The 14,393-nt window shown below is 50.6% G+C and overlaps 1 protein-coding gene across 1 annotated transcript in view; it reads right to left on the reverse strand.

Moving 5' to 3' along the window:
• Positions 1-1,829: 1,829 nt before the first annotated feature.
• The window catches only part of MCM2 (minichromosome maintenance complex component 2), a 20,294-nt gene continuing 7,730 nt past the window's right edge, over positions 1,830-14,393 (reverse strand). Inside the window, exons 2-16 of the mRNA XM_017732308.1 lie at positions 14,006-14,243; positions 13,294-13,469; positions 12,394-12,657; positions 11,192-11,411; positions 10,735-10,942; positions 9,567-9,701; positions 9,186-9,377; positions 7,983-8,076; positions 7,197-7,447; positions 6,817-6,943; positions 6,487-6,599; positions 6,108-6,350; positions 5,106-5,288; positions 3,725-3,880; positions 1,830-2,895 (exon numbers count right to left, since the gene is read on the reverse strand). Coding sequence (XP_017587797.1) covers positions 2,785-2,895; positions 3,725-3,880; positions 5,106-5,288; positions 6,108-6,350; positions 6,487-6,599; positions 6,817-6,943; positions 7,197-7,447; positions 7,983-8,076; positions 9,186-9,377; positions 9,567-9,701; positions 10,735-10,942; positions 11,192-11,411; positions 12,394-12,657; positions 13,294-13,469; positions 14,006-14,243 — 2,711 coding nt within the window. The 3' untranslated portion in view covers positions 1,830-2,784. The remainder of the gene's footprint in view (positions 2,896-3,724; positions 3,881-5,105; positions 5,289-6,107; positions 6,351-6,486; positions 6,600-6,816; positions 6,944-7,196; positions 7,448-7,982; positions 8,077-9,185; positions 9,378-9,566; positions 9,702-10,734; positions 10,943-11,191; positions 11,412-12,393; positions 12,658-13,293; positions 13,470-14,005; positions 14,244-14,393) is intronic.

Raw genomic sequence — 14,393 nt, forward strand, 5'->3', positions numbered from 1 at the left:
AGCAGGAGCATGGCTCCAGGAAGGCGGCCCCTGCTCAGGGCAGCATCTGTTTTCACCCCTGCCTGCACCCCTGTCCAGACCAGACACCTGATGCTGTCAACAGCCAAAGCTTGCTCCAGGGAATCTGAAAAGCTCAGTGGCTGTGAGAGGAGGAACATGCCTTCAGACTGGCATTAACACTCCACTGAGCAGCTGATGCCAGCATTAGCGAGGGCGCAGCTGCAAGAATTCATTGCGCTGCTGGATGCTGGCAACACAACAGGGTGGGAGGGCACAACTGCCTTTGTGTGGAGGATTTGGGAGGCACAGTGAGCAAAATGACACACAAGTGACTCCAACAATGGCTTTTCTCTGTTGCCACTGCTCACTTCATGTGCCAAGTGAGGTGGGACCGGAGCACAGGAGGCAGGAGAAAGCTGTAGGACAAAGCTGAATGGTGCCTATCAACAGTCCAGCCCAGCAGCAGGGTAAGGAGTTGGGAAAATCAGGAGTCCCACTTGATTCTCGTGTATCTCTCATGGTTTGCAGTGACATGTTTGGCCACCTACTTGACTGTGGGTCACTACAGGCATAGCAGAGGCTTCACAAGGTTGCAAGGGTTTAGGAAGCATTTTCTATTTCTCCAGTGCAAGACAAAGCCTCTTCCTCCTCCTGCACCCAACATTCATCGACACAACACACCAGTTCACTTGACAAGCTTGTTTTATCCCTTGTAATTGTTGTTTTTGCTCTCTCAGGGCCAGGACCTTCCCCAGCAAGGTGTGTGGGTTCCCACAGAGCTGGGCACAATGTAGAAGTGCTCAAAGTTGGTATGCCCAAGGACTGTCTCTGTGGCCTCTGGCATCAGGAGGTAAGGTGCTAACAGCTGTGTCAGCCCCGAGGAACCACACTGGACCTCACCAGGCAGTTGCAGGCCCACAGCAGCTCAGCCATGCCCAGCACAGACCCAATCCAGGCCCACATTCAGGGGCAAAGGCTTCCTCAGGCAGGGGAGGTGTACCAGGGAAGTGTCTCTCTGGGTTGCCTGCAGAAAGTCCTGGTAAGACAGAGACCCAGTAGGAAGGGAAAAAAACCAGCCAAAACAGTTAAACAAATACACAGGAGGGAGCTGGCAGACAGAGGAGGCAACACGCAGAGCCAGTTTCAGGCTGAGAGTCATGTGCTCAGCCCCCAGCAGGGCTCAAGCACTGCTGGCTCCAGGCTGGGAGGACACACACACACAGAGCACCGTGACAAACCCCACGGTGGCAGTGTCGACAGCCAGGGACACCTCTGCTTGGCCAGCACACAACTGCAGCAGCCAGCTCACAAATCCTCCCGCGCTCAGGCGGGAGATGCCATAAGGTCCTGCAACTCCAGCCAGGAAAAGCACATTCACTGCAGAGCTCAGCTGCATCCTGGAGAGGGGTTACTGCTGCTCCCAGACTGGAATCCAAGTGGCAGCCAAGGCATGAGATCAAGGCTGTCTAACCCAAGTGTGTGTAAGGAAGAGAGGTGGGAAATACTGTGATGGGACAGTTGCAGTGGGATAACAAACATAAACAGGCAAGAGAGGGAAGGAGCCGCTGCAGGCAGGTCCTCGGTGGGAAAGGCAGCGTTCATGGCACTGTCCAGGGCAACTGTGTCCTGCTATCAGTCCAGTGTCTCAGCTAGAGCTGAGAGCAAGCACTTGCAGTCCCTACTAACCTGAAGAGCAAATGAGATGTGACTGTATCCAAACCCAACCCCACAAATTGCTGAGCAGCTCATGCAGCACCGAGGTTGCTCACTTAAGCTCTTATTTCCACTCTTGGTGGCAGGAGTTACCAAAAGAGGAGGAAACACAGAAGTATTGAAAGACAAATGTATTTAAAACACACATACTAAGAAAATTGCATGTGAATACTGAGCCAATCCTGTCTTCCCTGAACACATCCAGCTTAGGCCTCCTCCACTGCCATGCCCCAAACCAGCACCATGGGTACTTCACTCTCAGCAGATGGGTGTGAGAGAGGGTGTTCAGTTTAGGTGTCAAAGGTAACACTTGGATTCAGTTGTAAATTCACACCTGCTGACAGCTGCACAGAGATAACACCCACTAAGGCAAGGGAAGCCTCTCCACTCGGGCTCCTGGAGATTCCCTACCAGGTACAGAAGGAGTTTTCACTGCCCACAGATCATCATTAAGATCAGAAAGAGCTATGTTTTGTTTCAGTTCTTATCTCCCTCTGCCTGCCCCCTCCTCCCCCACAGAAACCAGCACAAGGTCAGCCCATGTGGGCATCTGGGGAAATGTCAAGTGTCAGGCAAGAAGGCCTGGAGCAGAGAGGCTGGCTGGTTCATGGAGAGTTGAAAGCAGTTTCAATTATCACCCATCAGGCTGTACAGTCACCAGAGATGGGAACAGAGAATCCCTGAGGGTGCTTGCAATCCAAGGGGCATGGATAATGCTTTCCAAATGCTCCTGCTTGGTCCCTCCTGCAGCGGAGCCCGTAACAACTAGTGACAAACAAACAGAAAACATGCCATGTATACGGCCAGCAATTCTCTTCCTGCTGTGCTTAGCTACAAGGCAAAGTAGTGAACGAAGTTGCTAAACAGACTTGACAGGGCATTTAACTACTTAATTCTGTTCTATTTACAAGGTCTTCAGCAGCTCAGCACTCCCTTAATCCATAAGGCACAAAGCAAGCAAGAGGATGTGCAGCCTAGTCCCTCTGGCTCAGGATCCCTGTAGCATTCCTGAAGGGCTGGAAGATGGAGGTCTCATCTCACAGAAGCACGTGGCAGACTCTGCTGCCAGCCTCAGAACTGCTGGACAATCAGCTTCCGCTTCACATCCCGGCTGAACCTGTTCATCTTGAACACTTCACTGTCATAGAAGGCTGAGAGGTTGTGGATGTTGATCTGCCGAGCCTGGGAGGAAGAGGAGGGGAGAGGTAAATGTTTATTTAATCTAAGTAAGAACCATGTGGTTTTCCATAGCAGAGGCTGCATAAAATTTGACAGTCAGCAATCTCTGCTCTCGAGCATTAGCAGTGCTGAGCTGAGCCAAGAGAGGATGCTGGCTCAGCATCTGCCTGCTCTCAGCTCGTCCTTTTACTTCCACCAGAGCTAGAATGTAACTCCTATCCAAAAAAAGCCCCAAAACCTCACCCAGTGGGACAGTCTTGCAAGGGAGACATCAGACTGGGGGTGGTCACCCTGGCAACACCAAGCTGTGGCTTTGCAAGTAGTTACTCTGCACATCTAATGCAAAGAGCAAAAAAGCACTAACCCGGGAATCAAACACAGCTTTAGTGCCAAGCAAGGTCAACACTTTGCACAGAAAGGCCAAGTCAGAAATGCAGCCTTTGGACCAGGATGAAGATGCATTAAGGAGGAGGCAAGGGAGCCTCAGGAGGAGTTGAAAAAGTTCACATGCATAAATTTTTCTGCTTTTGCTTCTTCAAATGCAGATGCCAGGGAACTTGAGTTCTCATTCACCCGCATAAGCACCATACTGCAGGATTTACCATTCCAACCCCAAAGCTTTATGGGGGTGCATGAGAACAGAGAGGGAAGAATAAGGTCCTTCCAAACAAGAGAGAAGATACACAGGAGACAATCCTGATGCCAGGTTATATTGATTAACACCAGTCTTTTTTATGGTATCATAATGTAAAAGTCTGAGAATTCCTCTGCTTCTGAGGCTGCAGAGAGGGCATGAACCAGTCCCAGAGGCATCTTGTTATAAGCCCCATACCTTGTCCACCAGGTCCTTCTCTGGGACTTCTATGGTGTCTTGCTGGGCTCCATAGCGGTTTCTCTGGTACATCACCTGCTCTGCAACCAGCTGCTTCAGGATGAATAGCAGCAGCTCGTTGTTGTCTCGCTTGAATGAAAGGTAGCGGGAGAAAGTCTGGGAGGGAGGATGAGATGAGCCATGAGGATCAGGAACAGTGACACACTGTGGTGCTCAACATCAACCAACCCCCTCCTCCCACGGAGCACAGGGGGAACCAAATGACACTGCTGCCACCTGTGCCCTTAGTGCTCCTCAAGTGACTTTGGCCTTGCCAAGCTGCCACCTGCACCTGCAGTGGCAGGGCTCTGACAGCCATGACTCCTCTGCTGACTGCTCTTATTCCCATCTGGAATCTCCGCTGGGGCCCTGGTGCCTCTTGGGGGCCAGCAGTGCACTGCTGTGGAGTTGTGCTGCCCACGGGGACACAGCCACAGGAGGGCTGGCCCTGGGCAAGGCACAAAGCGGCTTCTTAACCCAGACTGCCCTGTGCCTGCCCAGCAGACGCTCACACTTGGCTGGCTGTTTGAGGCCAAAAAGAGAGGCCATGAGTCATCCAGACAGAGGGCAGACACTCAACAGTGGATATAAAGCCAGCCTGTGGCCAGCCAAGAGCTGTTTGGAGCCAGCCCCTGCTACTCAGAGAACAGGGCAGACTGCACACTAACCCACAGTGAGTGCTGCCCTGTGCTTAACTGTACCCTGAGAGCCCAATAAAAATGTGAAGAAACAAGCTGCCTGCTCAGTTTGATCACCTGGCAGCAGCAGCAGCAGGAGCCCTGTGCCAAAATAGAAGGCAAGGTGTCAAAAAAGAAGAGACATGGCAGTGCTTTTGACTCAGAGGCTTGAAGTACACTTCCTTCTCAGGCGCAACAAAAACATTGCCTCACCACAGACTAACAAGGGGCAGTCACGAAACAGTGCCTTGTTTGGGGTCCCTCCTCAAAGGCACCCAGCTCGAGCTGTTGTTATTATACCATGATTAAATTACTTTAAGTACCCAGCTGTCTGAGTCTCTGCTGTGGGAAACCTGGGGTCAAGCTGGTCAGGAAACCCTGTCTGACTGTGAGTGTGGTGTGTGTAGCTGTGAAGCGGCCTTGGTCCCAGCTCAGGTGGCATTAGTGTGACTGCCAGAGTGGCTCCTGGATGGTCAGACAAGGAACTTCTTTAACACTTCATACCCACAGTACTCCATTTACACAGGTTCAGTGCTTGTCTGCACAGGACAGAGCCCCTGCAGAGCATCTCTTCCCACAGCCTGGGCAGTGCAAGGAGGCTGCAGCTGAACCCACAGGGCGCGGGGCGCAGCCACAGCCCCCGGCTCAGCCGGTGCCCGCCTCACCTTGCGCATGCTCCGCATGACGCTGAACTTCTGCGTGTCGATGAAGCTCTCGAGCATCACCCTGATGGCCATGTTGACATCGTCCTCCACCACGTAATCGCGCAGGTGCATCCGGGCGTGCGCCTCGGCCATGCGGATCATGGACTCGATGTGCCGCACCGTGATGGGGATGCTGCCCGTTGCCTGAGAGCAAAGGGGAGGAGGCAACACGTTACTGAAGGACACAAGACATGGGATCAAAGACAAGGATACAAAACAAGGATACAAGACAGGTGCCTTCTGGCCCAGGATGCAGTTACTTTCACACTGCAGGGAGCTCTCTGCACCTCTGAGGGTGACTCAGGCTAAGGAGGCTCTGCCACCTGCTGGCACGGCCACACAGCCTGGCACAGCTTCCCTGTTCATCTGAATTCATCACAGTGCAAGGGGATGTTGCGGGGTCACTCTGTGACACTGTTTAGGGCCTTTCCAAGATTAGCAATCCAGTTTCCTCCAGCAGATTTTAGGAGTTAAAGAAACAAAGAGCCAATCAAAAAAGATATAGTTTTCCCAAGCTCCAAAAATCTCCCTCACACCTCAGCAAATTCCTCTTTCACTTGGAGAGCATGAAACAAGCCTGAGGCATCCCACAGACAAAAGAGAAGGGCATTTCTATAGATAATGGCTCCCTGTAATGGACCAGGAGCATGTGGATCTGAGTGAATGCAAACATCTCCTGTGGGCCTGCCAGACTGGGTGACAACAAAAGGACTTTGCCATGGCAGGCACTGTACATGTGTCCAGTCCATCAGTCCACACATCACCAACAGGCGCGACTCTGCATTTAGATGAAGAATCATCTGTTCAGCAGACACTGCAGGATCTGCCTGTCTCTCACAAAACAGTGGCACAGACTTTTGTGATGGGAATGGCAAGAATGTGTCAACATATGCTGGAGCAGTCTCAGGCTGATTTGCAGTCTAGATACATACAGTTCTTCCCTCCTTTCCTCAGTATTCTCACCATAGACTCCTTTCTGAGGTCACTGTACATCCTGGCCACCTTGTCCTGGTCCATCTGGTTGAGTTTGGGGTGGACCTTCTCTTTGGCATAGACAATGTATTTCCTCAGGATCTCTTGAGGAATGGGTTCAACCCCGTACGTGTTGGGAAGGATGACCTCATTAGTGTCCCCATTCACTGCCTCCTTGCTGCCTGGGTGGTGCTTGACATGGCTGCCAACAACGAACCGGGCAAGCATTTCATCCTACAAGGGAGCAATGCACCAACAGACACTGAGCACACTCACAGGACAGAAAAAACTCAGTGGGCAGCTGCAGCTGAGCATCCCAACAGCAGCATTAAAGCCCAGCACACACACAGATTCTTGGCACAGCCCCTACCTGCACTGAGTCCACTGTGTCTCTCACCACGCACAGGATGTCGAATCGAGAGATGATGGGCTCTGTCAGGTCTACGTTCTCCGAGAACGTCAGCGACGGGTCATATCGCCCACCTGGGTCACACAGACAATCCAAGTCAAACAGGCCCCAAGGCTGCAGCTTTGGAGGAAGGACAGACCTCCAGTACATTACTGAAGACTTTTCTGCTCACTTGATCTGTGCTCCAGACTGAAGGAACCAGGCAGAGGGAAGGGAAGCTGTGCCACAGCTCTCATGACCGTGGATTTATGTTGAGAGCCTGGGATGGTCCTGTAGTCTCTCAACACTTACCTATGGGATTGGCAGCAGCAATAATGGTGCAGCGAGCTTGCAAGGAAGTGACAATGCCTGCTTTGGAGATGGAAATGCTTTGCTGTTCCATGGCTTCGTGGATGCTGGTCCTATCCTGATCATTCATCTACAGGAAAGCAAGAATGATTGAGAGTGAATCTATGTCTATACCCCACTGCCAAACACAAAAGGAGAATCAGCTCCAGATGCTCTGAAAAGGCAGCCAACTGCACTATGGACCACCAAGGGCCTAAGCAAACTGCAGGAACTTTGGTCATCTGGGAGATGTCACCATGAGTTACAGTGTGTCCTCAGAGGGCAGAGGTTACAGCTGGTCCCTTCACAGCTACTCCTTCTCAGAGAGATGAGGCTGGGCTCACCTTGTCGAATTCGTCAATCAGGCAGACACCTCTGTCAGCCAGCACGAGGGCTCCTGCCTCCAAAGTCCACTCCTTGCTGACCGGGTGCTTCTGCACATAGGCTGTGAGGCCCACAGCAGAAGCTCCCTGGCCAGTGGTGAAAATTGCTCTGCTCGATGCTTTCTCCACGTACTTAAGAAACTGGGATTTCGCTGTACCAGGGTCTCCACACAGAAGCACATTGATGTCACCACGAACTTTGTGTTTGCCACCTACAAAAGCAATGGGAAAGTCATGTGGCAGCTGAGTGCATGGCTTGACAGCAACCTTGCCCTGAGCACCACAAAGATGAAGGGAGGGCAACCAGGAGGCATGGCAACCAGTTTACAGGAAAGTTAGGGGGGAAATAAAGTCAGTTTTGGAGACAGGATGTGTCAGCAAGATTAGAAAGTCTGTTTTACAAAGATGACTAACACATCCTTCAGAGGAGATGATAACAAATCAGGGTGCCAGAAGGTCAAACCTCTGAAGGAGCATTAAATGTGACCTCCTAGAGGAGGGATACAAACTTGCCCAGGTTTGTAGCAGGAGCTATTTTCAGTCGTAGCATTTCTACTGTCACACCAGAGTTTTCAGTGTGATAAAACAGCCAGTTCAATCACAGATATCCCTCAGTCTGTCAAACCTTCTCTGTCACCAAGCCACATAGACAACTCTAACCTCTCTTGTTGCAATGGCATAGACAAACCCAGGTCCCTTTGCCCTCCCCAGAGTGAGGCAGGACCAAGGGACACAAGTGACACTCACCTGGATTTTTGGGTTCTCCACCGAAAAGAGCTAAAGCCAAGCCCCTCTTGATATCTTCATGTCCGTAAATAGATGGGGCAATGCTGGCAAAAATCTGAGAGGGAAAGCAGAGGAGTTGTCCAGGGAATACCAGCTCCAGTTCTGAACAGGATTTTGCACAAACATCAGCAAGGTGCCATATCTAAAGCTACACTTAAGGTACTGCTGTCTCCAAAGAGTATTCCAGGGTGTGAGGGCTTTTTCAAAGGTAACGACCCACCCCCTGTTCCTAAAGGAGCTTCACAAAAATGGTGCTGTTGGGGCATGGCAGATTATTTAGTCTGGTGCTGGAAGCTGCTGCCACTGCCTCCACAACCCTGTTGTACACAAGGTACATCACAGTGGCTGTTACCAGCTCTTGCAAAGCTGGAGACCTTGATCAGAGGCTTACTCACTGCACATGACAGTACTTGAATGGGTTATGCTGCACATGAATTGTCATCATAGTCAAATATTAAAACCAACTGGCTGATTTTCTCAAGAGTATTCTGAAAATAGCCTGATGCTGGAGACCACTCAAGTTCAAACACTCCTGGCCCAACTGAAGCTGCATCTACTGCAACAGCAGTCACTGTAACAACAGCACAGCCAAGGCAACTGAGTGAAGTCCCCATTACAACAATAAACTCTGACCCAAGAGAGGTTGAACATGCACCAGTCCAGGAGCTTTGTTCTTTCAAGTACTGGGTTCAGGTCTTAGCATATAGAGGAAGCAAAGCTAAAATATCTACCACAACTTAAGCTAAGCATTAACATCTCCTTTAGGGGACTGGAGATGCAGTCACTGGCCTCACAGAACTTTCCCCACTTGGCTTCTAAGACACAGGGAGAGAAAACTGATCTGATGTAAGCACTGTCTGTCTCTCACCTGTCTTCCAGCCCTGTTGTGATGTAGAAGGCTCAGAGAAGGAAGAAACAGAAAACAGGAGAAACAGAAAATTTGACCTCTAAAACTACAAGGGAAGTTTCTTATTTACTTCCCTCCTATAACAGACTCTCATCAACAGCTGGCTGAGAGCTACAGAAGACCATTCAGAGAGAACTGGGATTTCTTTAACTGGGTTCATTTAACCACTGTTTGGCCAGCTGACCCATTTCATCCCTTTCTGATCCAGCTGCCAGGTGATGGCAAGCTGTCAGAAGGGATGTCTGAGGCTGACCCACCTTCTCCCCAATTTGCTCATCCTTGGACAGACGCACAATCACTTTCACATCTTCATCAGTCAGCTCCCCAACAGCCAGCTTGTTGTCCTTCTTGGCGATGTGGTTGGCCAGGATCACAGTTGCAAACACTGGGAACCCATTGGCAGTGTTCAAGGAGCCATCGTAGTTGTTGTGGTAGATCCCTGTCAGCTCCTGGGAAGCAGGAAATGCTATGTCAGTGCCTGCACAGTACAAAAACCCTCTCCATTTTAAGGTAAGGCTCAGAAGTAGCTGCTCAAATGCATCTGAGGACAACCCCTCCCCAAATCCCCACAGATGTTCCCGTGATGTCGCTGTCAGAATTTACCCTGTGCTCTCCTGATACTTGAACAATGTACTCACAATCTCATCTCCTGGCTTGCAGCTGTCCACCAGATCAGCGAGGAGAATGGCATCCTTGGAGCGGGGCAGCCTGCCTGCAGCCACCTTCCCAGGGCTCTCCTGGATCTTGATGCGCTGGTAGTTCTGATAGACCGTCTGCAGCAACAAAATCAAAGTTACCCAGCAAGTCAGCAGGCACCTCAGAGAGAAGGGCCATTCAAGGATTTACTGTACTTCAGTTAGAAAACCATGGACATGGCAGCATGGAGGTTGTGAGGAGCAGTCCCAGGGTGTGATAGGCAATAGTGAGGACAGGAAAGCACTTTGCTGCATCTCACCACTCTGTTTCAGCCTCCACAGCGTTTGTCCACCCAAATACTGGAGCAGTTCCTGGGAGAAGGATGCTCCACTTGTGATTGTTAAATGTGGATACAAATATTGCTGCTAGCAAGAATTTTTCTTGCTTCTTTCTAAGCCCGTGAGACACTTTTCTCTCTCATGAAGATAGTAGCAGAGTTCTATAAGCTATGAACACCTGTGACCTTGCAAAGCCTTGTTTATGGTACAGTAGAAAAATATTTTGACAATGGATGTTTTAGGATTTTAGCCAATCACCCCAAGGGGTGGCTGGTCCTTTGTCCAATTAGACTATGAAGAAAAAAGTCTATAAAAGAGTTGGTAAAATATTTAAATAAATCAATCTTGCTGCACAATTCCTGCCTGCTGGATCTTCTCTCCTCTCCTCCCTACGGCTGTGGGATACAGTAATAGTTAAAGGTATCAAAGCAAAGAATGAAAGTCAGAAGCTCTCCACATCAATGATTTTGCTCTCTGGTTTCCCTAGCTGACAGATCAGGACAGACTGACCCAGCCTGGGAAGGAGAGCTGGACAGCGTGTGTCTGCATTTCTAAAATATGAATAAATAACTGTGTACCACAGAGATGATTGTGTAAAAGACTCAATCCAAACACCTACAGTGTGGCAACAAATTACTTTTGGTTGCTAAACTGAGTCATTCAGGTCAAGAGCTCAAATGGACCTATCTTCACAGCCCCCTGGATGTAGCAGAAGACCCCTCTCCCCACACCAAGTTGTTCAAAGGGTGGGAGCCAAGGCAGGGCTGGGAGGTACAGGCAGTGGAGCAGGATGAGCAGCCAGCCTCATCCAGGCAAACACATCATCTCTTACCTCTTCCATGTTGATTTCAAAGGGGCCAAGAGACTGACACTCTGGACAGGAACCGGGTTTCACCTCCTGGTTCTGCGACTGGAAAAAGGGTCCCAGGATGAAGTTGCACTTGCTGCAGTTGTATTTGACCATGCTGAGCTGAGGCAGGACCCCTGTGCAACTTGTCACCACTCCACTGGTCCGGATCAACTGATTCAAGTGCAGTTGCCTGAGGAAAGACAGATATGCTGGATGCCTGCAGGGCACAGAAAGCAAAACATGCTCCAGAAATACTCTTGCTGCAAGGCACAAGTTTACCTTGGGGATGCTGAAAGTTCATCCTTAGTATGATTTTTTTCCCTGTGCTAAGCTCAGCAATCCTGTTAGACTTACCCAGAGGTTTAGCTCACAGGTGAGTGCTGAGCACCCCAAAGCCTAATACAGGCCCCACAGCCACTGCTGGTAGCTCTGCTCTTACCTGAGTGACCGCAGCTCTTCCACCAGAGGGAGGTGGGAGATACGGACATGGATCTCCTGAGTGATACGATCATACTTGGGGTACATGGCCAGCACCACCTCCTTGGCTGCTTCATCAAAGATCTTCAGCATTTCTGCTGGGGCCTCAGGCAGAAAGTAGGCAAGGACATGCTCCTGGGCTGCCAGATCCTCGTAGTTCACCACCAGACTCTCTCTGTTCTCTTAAGAAAAAGATGGGGTGAACTGTAATTTCAGTCTGTTCACTCCTCAAGGAGTTTGCCAGAACAGACAAGCTTGTATCCTACAGGCTGCAGTTAGCAGATCTCTGCACTTTCCCTGAAAAATGTTTAGAGGTTAACACTTTATTTTTCTAACAAATTCTTCATCACTACCAAGCTTGTGATTGTTCCTCTCCAGTTCTGCACAGATACTTCCCAGGCTCAGTGTCCCTGAGATTCAAAAGCCTCAGCCCAACACACAACTCTCTCAGAGACCTCCAGGAAACAGAAGTTAATAGGAGAGACATTATGTGTGCTGAATGGCTGGCAAAAAACCTGCTGTGTCTTATGTTTGTGGAAATGGATGAGACAAATGCCTTTTATTTCCTAGCTTTATAAAACTGATCCTGTTCCACTGCTCAAGCTTCTGCTCAATATAAAGAAGAAATACAACAAGTACAGCTACATGAGCTGTTCCTAGATGTGACAATTTCTGCTTTTAAAACTCATCAATGACAGCCTTAATGACCGTTTCTTCTGGCAGAGCCTAGTCAGAATACAAGGCTGCAACACTGACATGGTTTCCAAAGTCACAAGGTCTATTTGTGTCCCCTTTCTGGATAATCCAGTTTCCAGTGTGAGAAAGTAACTGGTGCAGACAGCCAGCAATTGTTGTCTCTTTCAGATCACTAACTTGCAGACCACTGTCTGCTGCCCCACATATTCTTCTGCTAGCATTTCTACGATATGAATATTAATGAGGAGCAGACGCCAGAGGCCTTCTAATTAGTCAGCCAGAACCAAAGAAGACACTAGGCACGTTTCCATTATTCATTTATCTCCATCAGCATCAGGCTTTCTTAAAGTGCTGATTCAATGTCTGGAACAAAGAGGGTAGGCAGAAAAATATCCACCTCTGGACTGGATCACCACAAAGTACCGTGACCCACATAAAGAGAGAGAGTCTCCAGTGACCCAGCCCTACCTTTGCACATGTCACTGATCCTCTCCTTGAAGACATTGTGCCCATGGTCATCCACATGGGTCTTCAGGAAGTTCTTGAAGCGGTGATAGATCTCAAGCCGAGGAGCTGCCATGGAAACCCACTCCCTCACTGAGTGCCCTTTCATGTCCTCCAGATTCTCAATGCTCTCAATCATGTCTTCATCCTCCTCCTCCATGCCTTCGGCAGCCCGCTCCGCCAGCCGCCTCTTCCGTGCAGGACGGTCTTCATCTTCATCGTCACTGTCTAAGGGTTGGGAGGAAAAACTGCTCAAGATCTGGGATTCCCATTCCCACTCTTTGGATTAGTCACAGTGGGATTGCATGGGCTGTGGAAGTAAAGAGGTCACAGCCTGGAATACAAACCAAGAGACATCCCAGGCCCAGCCTAAATCCAGTTCTAGACGTGCTCCTACATTTTCCATAACATAGCTAAGATTTTAAGTGTATGAATAGGAAGAGTTGTATGCAACAGCACACATTCAAGTCCATTAATGCACTGACCAAGGAACGGGCTCAAAGTGCAACAAAGGCCCTTCCATCCAGCCCACAAAAGTCTGTACAGGAGCACCAACACAAACAAACTCTACAGCATACACTTGGTAGAATCCCAACCCTTTGATACAGGCCCAGGATCCTAACTTTGTTTCAGCAGTAACCAGAAGAACACCAAATAGAGTTCCTAGGAAACGCAAAGGAAAGGGATCATGCACCAGGAAATCCAGCCAAGCCCACAGCCAGTGATTTCACTAGGAGCCCAGATACACTGGAGCTGTAGAGACCTCCCTGCTAACCTGAGGGTAAAGAGCCCAGCTCCCTGCAAAGGGCTGGGTTATCACCAAGCGCTCAGGGTGGCACAGCTGGTACAGTTCATTGCACCTACCATAGAGCAGCCCCCTCCTCATGCGGCCCATGCCCTGCTCCAGCTCGCGGTCCCGCTGCCTCATCACTCGCTCGGCGGCTTCCCGCTGGCTGGCAGTCAGCTCCTCCACATCTTCATCGTCCAGGGCCAGGCCCTCTGCTTCATACACATCCAGCTCTGGGATGGGGCGGTAGTCCCTAGCACACACACACAGAGCAGGGAATCAGGCCAGGAAAGCAATTCTGCAGCCCTTCTCTGGCTGTTGCTGGGCAGGTGTCAGGGCAGGTGTCAGGACAGTTGTTCTGCAGCAGGAAGGCACTTCCTAATGGAAGACGGCCTGCAGTAAAGGGCTCCAGCTCCACTGTTAGGAATGCCAGCATTCAAGCCTTTGTGCTGTAAAGTTCAGCTTGCCGGCAGGCCTGGCTAAGTAAAACAGTATCAAAATTCATGTCTGCAGGAGTAAAGAGCTGGGCTGGATGCACATCATGCATCCAGGCAGATCCTGGTTTACCCACCCTGGACCATGATGGCACTTTGCTCAGTTCTTCCAGGACTCAAATGACACCATACTCTGACCTTTCTCCATTGCCCAGCAGCTCTTCAGCCCCCTCACCCCAGCTACCAGCACAGCAGAGGGACCCACGAGGCCTGAGAGCGCCCTCCACGTCGCTGGCTGCACTGACATCCCCAGCACCCCATCGCCGGACGCGATCCCCACCAACGATTTCCTTACCTTTCCATCCCTTCCCCAATGAGCTCTTCCCCTTCTTCCTCCTCTTCGGGGAGCCCCTCGGTCCCCAGGAGCCCTTCGGACTCATCCTCGAAGGGTGGCAGGTCCCGACCGGGGCTGGACGTGAAGGCATCGCCGCGGCGGGAGCTGCGCACGGGGCTGGTCACCGCCGCCTGCGACTCGGAGGAGTCCTGCAAGGACAGGAGAGGGGTGAGGGCAGGGGACCGCGGGGAGAGAGGGGCTCAGTGCCTCCAGAGGCCTCTGCGATGCGGGCCGCGGTCAGAAAGGGGGTATATGGATCACCGATGAGTTATAATAATTAGCCCTCCTCGCAAATGGCAATGGAAAAAAATGGAGGGGGAGAGGCGGGGTAAATCCGTCCTCCGAGGGC

Source organism: Corvus brachyrhynchos, unplaced genomic scaffold (genome assembly GCF_000691975.1).
Source record: "Corvus brachyrhynchos isolate BGI_N302 unplaced genomic scaffold, ASM69197v1 scaffold4, whole genome shotgun sequence".
NCBI lineage: Eukaryota > Metazoa > Chordata > Aves > Passeriformes > Corvidae > Corvus > Corvus brachyrhynchos.